Here is a 10,812-nt window from a genome sequence, read left to right on the forward strand (position 1 = left end):
AGGGGAGACATTTGATCAGATACTGAATTGGTGACTCTAATCTTGAGTGTCCACCTTGAAACTGTGCTGATTGTGCTGTCGGGGGGAAGATGTGTGTGAAGCATCCATTACATGTACGTTAGCCGTAAGAGAAACGTGACAGGTTTGTGGAGGCGTACAATTTTAAGAACACCCAAATAAAAATTAAATGGACCATTTCCTAAACAATGATGCAGAGTCACAGCAGGGTATTAAATAGAGAATCACTTAGGTACAGTGTATTCAAGTCAAGATATTGGGCACTTAAACACTTTGTATTGCTTGTGGTTACCTTCAGGCAAACCGGTGAAACTTTGGAAATACTAAAAAGAAAATTGACCCAGCATGTGCAGGACCAACCAAAAACATCTCCAGCTCCTTACATATATGTACACAATTACTGCAGTACTGTAAACAGATGCTGCACTCTGTATTCTCATTTTATGGCCTTTCACTCTAATGAATTATTATAAATTGAAGCCAAAATCATCTGTTAAGTCTGCAGTAGATTATGCGCTCCAGTGCTCCATGCTAACTCTTTAGCATTTTATATTTCCATGTCAGGTCTTAGTTCAGACCAGACCAAATGTTCCACCAGAATCGGGTGATCATTCTGGGTTGGCATTAGTATGTGTAGACTTCATAAGTATGTAGAATAGATCAGGGACTCAAGGCTGGTTTGATCCTTTCAGGGGTCGTTTTGCACCTGGTTTGTGCAGTTTCATTACTGTCCTGCAGGGGAAGTACAGAGCGCTCTCACTGCAGCTTCTTCTTAGCCAGCTGGGCCAACTCTCTGGCTTTCCTCCTCTTTAGCTTCTTCTTGAGGAGGAGCAAGTCAATGTAGACAATGTGATCCAGCACCGTAGAGGCGCAGAGGAGTCCACCGTGCAGAGCGCCTGCTATCCCACAGCTGAACACGTCTTGGCCTGGAACAGAAACAGAAACACTTGTGACTTTCTTGCACTCATTTTTTAAGTGTTTTAACTGTACCAGCACACTAATGTAGGTGACGCTGCAAAGAAGCTCTCACATTTCAAAGCATCAGAGCTCCCCCCCTCTGAAGTCAGTCAATTTCTGGACTTGTTGAGACATTTCTATGCCAGTGAAAACTTCACTCAATCACAAACACTAAGAATTGACTGTGCATGCAGAATAATTTTCAGCTGAAAAGCCTCAACCCATGTTATAACATTTATACCTGAGATGTAGAGGTTTTTCACGGGGGTGTTGCACCTGTTCCTCGCCACACTCTCGGCATGGAAACGGTCTAGGTTGTGCTCAGCAGAGTACATGGCTCCACGCTGGGCACCCAGGTAGTGCATGTTGGTCAGTGGGGTGGCCACATCCTGGAAAACCAACTGGAAAACAAAACGTACTTCTTTTACCATGCAGTCAACACATATCAGGACTGGGTATCATTGAAAAAACTATGATACCAGTATCCTCGAAGTAAAACCAATACTAATAGAGTACCTCATTCGATACCCATCATGTTAATGGAAGCATTCAGTTGCGTAAATGCCACCAGACGCCATGTAGTATAGCCAGACTTTTGAACGTCTAGGTGGCATCTCGACACGCTGAACTGCTAACTCTGTCAAATACACCCCACTTGACTTCACCACACCAAAGACTGTGTGGGTTGTAGCTGCCAATCACTACTCAAATTATGTCAAACAAGGGTTGCAGTGATTGGCTGTGAGCAAAACCATAGAAATAGGTACAGAAAGGATTGAATACAGGTATCGTTTGACTGAAGAAATCTCGATACCACATGGTACTGGGTTATTTTGATCCATACTTATAAGATATCAAGTGCCAATATCCAGCCTTAAAACATTTTAGATGTTTTAAGGCTCACGAACAACCTACAGCAAACTAATATACTTTCGTAACTATAAATTGATACTTTTTCATGCTTTGGATATTAAATGTTTTTGTGTGTTCACGCGTGACAGATCCTACCTTGTCTTTGATTTTAGGGAACAGAGTACAGGCCCAGTCGAAGAGGTTCTTAGCAAATCTCATCTTGTAGTTGTAGTATTCGTCGCCCCTTTTGCGCACCGTTGTGTCCTTCCATTCTTCAAACCATTCATACTTCACCATCGTCAGTATCGTCATGCAGGATTTACCTGTGAGCGTGAAACAAACAAGACATCTCACTTAATCTGTATCGGCACACAGATTTGGTAATCATGTTCTAGTCGCAGTACATCTTTAGATCACAACATGTCTTTTATCTTTTTAAAATAAAAGATAGAAAGACACATCTGTCTTTTTTATCTTCCTATTGTTTGTAAGGGTTGGGGGTGTTTGTACCAGGGTGTCTTATTTTGGCTTCTGGGTCTTTGGCTGATGGCATTGTGATGAACATCATGGGGATATTATCTGGTGCTTCCTCTTTGCTCATTGCAAAGAAGTCGTCCATCCTAAACAAACAAACAGCAAAAAAACAAAGTAAAATTAAAATCATCCATCAGTCAGAGCAGTCTGGGCTGCTTTTATCTGCAGTGTGGCCACACATGTAAGAACTCATGAGTATGGTATTTAAATCCTGGAACTGAAACCCGGCTGATCATGTGCTCCATCTAGAGGACGATAAAGGGAACTTTAACTTACTAATTAAATAACCTACATGTAGTACAGCTGTAGTTGGTAACTTTTATTTAGAAAATGGTCATGTCATGACAGAGAATCTGTGAAAATCATACTCCTCTGCCCACTGTCTGCCTTGTAGCATTTCTATTGACCTTTCTGCACATGAAGTAAAAAGACATTTCGAGCTGAAAAGTCTGGAACGCAGCTGTGAATTATGTCAGTCACTGTTTGTGAATTTGTACAAACTGTCAAATTAAGCATTCATTCATTCGTTTTCTGTAACCGCTCATCCTGGTACAGGGTCAAGTTGGGCCTGGAGCTTATCCCAGGCAGGGTACACCCTGGACAGGTCACCAGACTATCACAGGGCTGACACATAGAGACAGACAACCATTCACACTCACATTCACACCTACGGACAATTTAGAGTCACCAATTAACCTGCATGTCTTTGGACTGTGGGAGGAAGCTGGAGCACCTGGAGAAAACCCACGCTGACACAGGGAGAACATGCAGACACACACTAGGGTCCAGACGGCTGGCAGATAGATTCGAACGTGGAACCCCTGTTGCTATAAAGTGGCAGTGCTAACCAATGTTCCACCATGTCACCCCAAACTAGGCAGTGCTGGTCAACTTTTAATCAAGATTCTGTTACTGCATTGCCTGTTTCTCACCTCAAATGTCCATCTCCATGTCGGTCGACCATTTTCAACATGGCAGCTGGGTCGCAAACCTTCTCATTTTACAGCTAAACAGTGCACTAAAATATGTCTCTGCAAACATTTGAGGTTAGAAATCAGCAATACAGTAACAGAATCTTGGCTCATATTTGATCAGTGCTGCCTAGTTTCAAAGTCTGACCGCAGGTAATGAGCAGTGATTGACAGTTGCCTTAGAGATTGCTCGGCGGTGATTGGTTGTTTTTGGTGAACCCTGGTTGATTCTAGCAAATGCCAATAGAGGCAGTAGGAAAAAGAGGAGGGACGTGATTTTTTTCCACTGATTATCTGTCACATGTACTTCTTTGAGAATATAGTAAGTTATTTTAATAAAAGTTACTAACTATTGCTTTGATATACAGTCCAGTTCTTTATGTCAGTAGTAAATAAATCTTTAGCTACACTTTTTTTTTTTTCTTTTGGAGGAAATAAAAATGATAAACTTCCTGGAAGTAGGCCTCTACTGTGAGAACAGTTTTGCCTGTGTGAGTTTATTGAATTCTACTCTTTATACAATAGCACCACCTTGTGGTCATAAAGTATCAATGTTCAGTGTGATCAGTGCTTTGTAAACTTACGACTTGTCCATATCATTGTTTTTGAACAGCCAGAAGTTGGTGGACTCGAGCCCCAACTCCTCTTCAGTCCCATCAAAGCCTGAGAAGACCAGGAATGATCCTCTGCCGTGTCTCATCATGTTCAGTCTTTCCTGAATATCTACAATATGGGAAAGTTTACAGTCACTTTCTCCTGATTTTCACAATGATAGTTAATATATTTCAGAGTATTCATTTATTTAAGAAGGATCTGTTGCTCACCTGTCTTGACTCGGATCTCAGGGGGAAGAAGTTTCTGGAAGGTGGTGAAGATGCCACAGTTTGAAACAACCACAGGTGCATGAACCTCCACTTCCTCCTGACCTTTCCTCACTTTCACACCTGTCGCACATACAGGAAGTCTTTAGTCAGTTACCTGCTGAGGATGGTGTCTCATAAAAAATGTAAAAAATGGAACTTGAATTTCGTACCATAAGCTGCTCCCTTGTCATTAACCAGGATCTCAGAGACGGGAGCTCTGACCAGGCAGTTTCCTCCGTATTTCTGAATGGTGCGGATGATGTGGAAGGCAATCTCGCTGGCACCACCTTTAGGGTAGTAGGCACCACGTTTGTAGTGATGAATCAGGAGCGCATTGATCAGAATACTGGAGTCCTTTGGAGGTACACCTAAATATACACGGAACGAAATTGAAACTCTGAACTCGGAAGACCCTAAATTACTGTCATTAACAAAAAGAACATAGTGCAAATAGGACTCATAAAAACTTTTAGAAGAGCTTCTTCTGGGTTTTGTTTGGTCAACCCCAACACTCAATGCCCAAAAAAGCACACTTGTTGTAACACAGAACACTTGTAATGCAACCCACCGTAGAAAAGATAGGAAAAGATGATGTGGAGGTCCTTGTTGCTGGTCAGGGTGTTCACCAGGTCTGTTGCACATGTGCCAGAGAGGCGGAAGACCGGGGTGACAAGGTTTGCGAGGCCTGACTTCAGCAGGAATAAAGACACCCACTGTGGGATCAGCTTTAGAGTTGCCAGGTAGTGAGTCTTCTTAGCTGAGACCTGTTGGGGCACAGACGGTGTTTGGGGTTCATAATTTTGTTATTATATTTTGGACAGACGACACTGAAAGATGTGTCCTCTAGTTAACAAGCACCTTCATGATTTTGAAGAACTTCTCGATGGCCTCTGTGTCATCAGGGAATTGCTTCATCAGATGGGCTTTCATCTCAGTTTTACCGGAGAATATGGTGTAGTCTCGTTTCTCATCGCCCAGCCCAATCTGGATGGTGTCGAAGTGTTGATTCAGCTCCTGGAACTCCAGCTGGCCCTCGGAGAGCTGGTCGAAGGCAATGCGCAGCAGACTGTTCTCATGGACCTGACCAATGTAGTGAAGCCCTGGAGAAGAAAGAGCAGAACAGGAACATGGATTAGAGTTACTGAAGACACACTAAGGAGATAAACAGCTTTGATATCCTAATGCGTTGCTGTTCCTCTTGAGGTCACAATGTACAAAATTTCACTTCACATAGCATTTAATTTCTAGCTTACATGCATGAACACAAATGTACTGGGGCGGTTTTCTGACAAATGTGAAGCGGTCAGAATGAGAGTCAGCACCTCAAAGTGTGAGGCCATGATTCTCTGTTGGGAAACTGTGGACCGCCTCTTCTAGGTTGGGAGACAGTTATTGCCCCAAGCGAATGCGCTCAAGTATCTCGGGGTCTTCTTTACAAGTGAGGATAAAATGGAGCATGATGGACAGGTGGTCTGGTGGAGTCAGCAGTGATGCAGGTGCTGCACTGCACTGTTGTTGTGAAGAGGGAGATGAGCCAGGCTCTCGATTTACCGTTCGTATGTCCCAACCCTCACCTATGGTCATGATCTTTGACTAGTGACCGAAAGAATGAGATTGCGGATACATCTTATCTTATAAGTTTCAGAAAGGGCTGGGCTCAGCCTTAGAGATAAGGGTTAGGAGCTCAGTCATCCGGAGGGAGCTCAGAGTAGAGCCACTGCTCCTTTGCGTCGAAAGGGGCCAGTAGAGGTGGTTTGGGAATCTGATCAGGATGCCTCCTAGACGCCTCCCATCTCCTGAAGATTTCCAGGCTTGTCCAGTTGGTAAGGGGCAAACCCAGAACACGCTAGAGGGATAATATATCTCATCTGGCCTGGGAACAAGTTGGGATCCCCCAGGAACATGTGGGGTGTTCATGTGTTCATGTGGTTTGGTAGGAAGGGTTTGATGCCCCTTCCACCACTAAATATTACTACTCTTGACGGAACTGTGCTAGACCAAGTCACTGACTATAAATATCTGGGTATCTGGCACTTTGTCTTTCTCGCACCACATTGGCAAGTTACAGTCTAGGGTCAAATCTAAGTTAGGTTTTTTATACCGAATGCGTTCTACTTTCACTGCCTCTGCAAAGTTAACTCTTGTTCAAATGACCATCCTCCCCATGTTAGATTATGGTGACGTCATTTACAGGTCAGCTTGCAAGGGCTTGCTCCAGAAACTAGATGTTCTATATCACTCTGCTATCCAGTTTGCTACAAATGCACCATTTAAAACACATCACTGCACTCTTTACTCCTCTGTAAACTGGCCATCCCTACATACCCGGCGTAATATTCACTGGTTTATGCTTATATATTAAACTCTCCTTGGTCTGTCTCCTCCTTATCTGTGTTGTTTGTTGCAAACCACATCTGCTGCCTACAGACACTCATTCTGCTCACCATATTCTGTTGAAAATTCCCAAAACAAATAGTGTACTTGGACAGTCGTCTTTCCAGGCTGCTGCAGCCAAGGACTGGAACGACCTGCAGAAAAAGCTAAAACTGGAAAACTTCATTCCCAAGTCAATTTTCAAGGGCACGATTTTGGACATTCTCACTGAAACATGCAGCTGCTCTTGACCCAGTAGTATTTCTTTCTGGAACTTCTGTCTGTCGGCTGCCTTCTGTTTGCTCATTGTATGCTTCTTCTTCCTGCTGATATTGTTGTTGTTTGTCTGTTTGTATGTTTGTTGTTTGTTGCATTGCTTGTTTTGTTTTTTTGCTGATGTTGCATTGTCCATCCTGCTGCATGTGTGCGCTATTTTTGTTGGTGCTATGCTGCGTGATGCTGCTCTCTGTTAGCCACTTTATGTTGTTTGTCCTTTATGTGGTGCACGTTGCATGTGTTGCTGTTTCTTTTATCTTTTGATACCCCTCTAATCCCTGTCCCCTTCTCCTCAAGAGGCTCTTGCCTTTTGCCAGGCCGCCATTGTAAATAAGAATTTGTTCTTAATGACTTGCCTGGTTAAATAAAGGTTAAAAAAAAATAAATAAATAAAAGAACAGCTAGGAAATGTTGCCGGGAAGAGGGATGTCGCAAGTGCCTTACTTTGCCTGCTGTCCTTGCGATTGGCCCCGGATAAGCAGATGAAAAGCATGAAAGCTTTTCAGTCAGTCGATGATTTTTTTAAGCAAAATGCCAAATATTCTCTAGTTCCAACCTCTAAATTATGAGGATTTCCTGCTTTTCATCATACTTGATGACAAAGTTGGAATGTTTCAGAGTTTAATTGGACAAATTAGGAGGTCCATCTGAGGGCGTCACATTGGGCTTTGGAAAATTGTGATTTTTGCCTATTCTTTGACATTTTGACAGTCCCGAGAGAATGAAAGCTTGATTTCCGGCACAACCAACACAGGAAGAGGGTAGTGCTTTTGTTTGTCCCCTGTAGCTATCCTGAGTATCAGTGTAAGGTCGCATTTCTGTAGCAGAAATGTCAGGTGGTGGAATAATCCAAAGTAAATATGGAAAACAAAATGCAGTATGTGCAGTATTTGTTAGGCTTTGATCAGTTTTCATTTAAAGTGAAAAGTGGTCTGTTTTCAGTCTGTTTGAAGAAATGCATCAGTCACATAAATTACAAGCACTCTTACCAACATCAAACTCAAAGCCTTTCTCTATGTAGGTGTGGCAGCAGCCTCCTGCCTGGTCGTGTTGCTCCAGCACCAGGACTTTCTTCCCTGCTTTGGCCAGCGTGGCCCCAGCCGCCAGCCCACCAATACCACTCCCAATGACGATGACATCCAGGTTTTGGGGCACTTTGTCGAGGCTGAAACCTGGACAGAAACACACAGAGCTGGTGTTATCAAGGTAACATTTATCATTCCAGTTCAGTCAGTTTAGATAAAGTTGTAAATGTTATTAAGAGCAAGTGCTGCAAGTGATGAATCAAAAAGTGTTTGCATAATACAGTCTGAAGGTTTCACTGCACACCTCTCTGGTCTGCTGATCCAGTTCCTGTATCTGATCTCCTCTTGGTAATAAACAGTAGATTAGAGTGGGAACACAATCCTCTAGGCCATAATCTAATTAAGATAAAGCCCACAGGTGGAAAAAAAATAACTGTACTTCTGCTTTTTTAGGTCTTATCTAAACTGAGTTATGACACAGCTAACAGGTCATTTAGATAGCTGTATCAGCACACCTCAGCATATTGTACAGTCAACTAATTGTGTACTGTATCCTCTTTGAAATTTATTTTATTGCCTTCTCTTACATCCTTTGAACTATTCTAGGATAGCTTTTGCTTAGGTATTCACAACACACCCAAGACTCACTTGAAGTGGTGTCAAGAGTTTGTTACACAATAAAATGTCGTAATGACTTAGTAAACAGCATTATGTGCAATTTAAAGTGTTTGAAAATATTGTCATTATGTTGTCAGGGGACCTTTTCATGGCAGATATTTGAACGTAAGATATATGACATAAGAGATGACTCCATTCCATGTAGGTGTTTGCGTCCAGGACACACAGTCCTGACGATTTTGTTCCATAAAATTCTCAATTACTCTAGATCAACAAATGCATTTAAATAATAACATAATGGGTTCATTCATTGTAATTTTAATGGGATTTTTTGCCATTTTATTATGATAAGTGAGTAAATTTGTGCTCATTTTTTGTTTGCTATTTTTTCCTTTTTGACAGATGCTCACTGAGGTGTTAAATTTTTGCTGTAAAAACAAAAAACTCATACTGACATGTTAGTGTATAATATTTTTGTATAACCAATGGAATAAAAAGAGTCAGGAATCGAGAATCTAGTTGTGATTTAACATTTTTAGACCACATTTTACATTTTAAGTGTGCACTTTGTCTGGGAGGTTACAGACAAGTCATACATTAACATATTAATATAATATCATAATTATTGAATGTATTGTTTCTTGTTAAATTGTGTGCCTACAGAGCTCATCAGGCTTACTGGCAGAATATGCATTCTTATATCAAAGTATTGCACCAATTAATTGTGATGCTGCAGAAAAGCTTTTTTAAGCTGCAGTAATTTTACCTTGCTTGATGACTTTGTCCCGCTTCTTCTGATCAAACTCTCGAGGCTCAGGGGGTCTCACTGACTCCAGGGAGAAAGGGCTCGGTTTCCCAAATAGGTACCAGTAAGTGCCACCGGCCCATATAACCAACCAGACTAAGAAAATTAAAAGCCACATCGTGGAGACGATGAAATCTTTGTTTGAGCAGCAGTGGCAGGTTTATACTGAACGCTGCTCTCCTCATGAGGCTCCTTTTTATCGCACTGAGTGCCAAAGGTCTGGAGAGGAGGGTCAGGAGGTTTTCATGTAACGCCATATGTATTATGACGAGCAATAAAGATTAAAGGGGGGAAGGTTTTTTGCGACGACATTGTACACATCACAGTAATGTGACATTTAGGCAAAGGATCATTTCTGAAATGCAAATAAAGGGCACTTCTTTTTTAGCTGCTCCATTTATTTACTTGTCTTTTAAAAGCACTAAGAGAACTATTATATATAGACATGTGGAGGTAATCGGCACAATGGAAGTCAATGGTTTTAAAGTAAACAAATTGACTGTTAAGAGGTCAAAAATTCACTTCTGATCTGAAGGTTACGACACATTTTGTTTCTCTCCTGTTTGTTCTGTGATTATTCTGTCATCACAAAGAGCTCTTCCTACATATGCCCACAGTTGCTCTTATCTAATAAGACAATTAAGATAAAGACTACATTATGCTGTGTTTATGTTTTTATAACAGTGCAGTTGTTGTAACTGCAGCTTATCATTTCAGATCCAATAATAAGTCTGTGTCCTTGGGGAAGCATTAGGGTCTAGATTTTTATTTCTGAGATGCAAAACATTGAGTCATTTCACTGTGCAAATCACTCTAATAACACTGGAGGTAATTGTCCTACCATATCCACAATATTTTTCTCCTGAAGGAGGATAATAAATGTTAAACGTAAATCTGTAACTCATGTAATCTATGCGATAACAGATTTTTTTTACTACAGCCCTGACATGGACTTTTGTACTCAAGTTACACACTAATTCAATTCATCTTAACTGATAGCTTAAATCTATAGCCAGTGATAAGATAAATCACAACAAAGTGACAGACATCTGATACATAGATTATATTTAGTGATACTATTCACTGGTCTTCTTCGCCCTCAGTAGTCTTGTACATTTAGGTCATTTTGCATTGCTTTAACCCTTTAAAACCTGGACTGACATCACTTTTCTTGTGCTGTGTTCAGATGCCTTTCACAAGTATTTAAACCTTTGAACCTTCAGCATATTGGTGTGATTTCATTTAAAAATATGGGGGTAAAAGGCAATGAGCAACTTGGTAAGAAATTTCCCACAAATTGCAATAAAAAGGAAAAATAGTAATAATAATAAATAATAAAAAAAATAATAAATAATAATAAAAATAAATAATATTTTTTTTAAATAGAGGAAAACTATGTTTAGAACCATTATTATTATTATTATTATTATTATTATTAATATTATTATTATTATTATTACTATTATTATTATATTTTAAAATTATGTCACAGAATTATTATAATTTTTATGTTCTCTTTC

The 10,812-nt window shown here is 40.7% G+C and overlaps 1 protein-coding gene across 1 annotated transcript; it reads right to left on the bottom strand.

Moving 5' to 3' along the window:
• Positions 1-489: 489 nt before the first annotated feature.
• si:ch1073-13h15.3 (inactive all-trans-retinol 13,14-reductase) lies at positions 490-9,410 on the bottom strand. Its single transcript, XM_049563463.1, has 11 exons — positions 9,254-9,410; positions 7,834-8,016; positions 5,054-5,295; positions 4,764-4,959; positions 4,366-4,563; positions 4,157-4,276; positions 3,917-4,055; positions 2,338-2,447; positions 1,984-2,150; positions 1,217-1,376; positions 490-944 (listed from the first exon to the last, which is right to left on the bottom strand). Exons 1-11 carry the CDS (start codon positions 9,408-9,410, stop codon positions 775-777), a joined length of 1,842 nt encoding a protein of 613 aa, XP_049419420.1. The 3' UTR covers positions 490-774.
• Between the last annotated feature and the right edge of the window lie 1,402 nt (positions 9,411-10,812).

The sequence above is a fragment of the Epinephelus fuscoguttatus genome, linkage group LG20, assembly GCF_011397635.1.
Source record: "Epinephelus fuscoguttatus linkage group LG20, E.fuscoguttatus.final_Chr_v1".
Lineage (NCBI taxonomy): Eukaryota > Metazoa > Chordata > Actinopteri > Perciformes > Serranidae > Epinephelus > Epinephelus fuscoguttatus.

Bases quoted from the DNA above. Each gene is read 5' to 3' on its own strand.
- si:ch1073-13h15.3 (XM_049563463.1), bottom strand. From the start codon at position 9,410: ATGTGGCTTTTAATTTTCTTAGTCTGGTTGGTTATATGGGCCGGTGGC. The intron at 8,017-9,253 runs GTAAAATTACTG...GTTTCTGTCCAG, and splicing joins GGACAAAGTCATCAAGCAAG to GTTTCAGCCTCGACAAAGTG. The intron at 4,056-4,156 runs GTGAGCAACAGA...CCCATATTGTAG, and splicing joins TGAGATCCGAGTCAAGACAG to ATATTCAGGAAAGACTGAAC.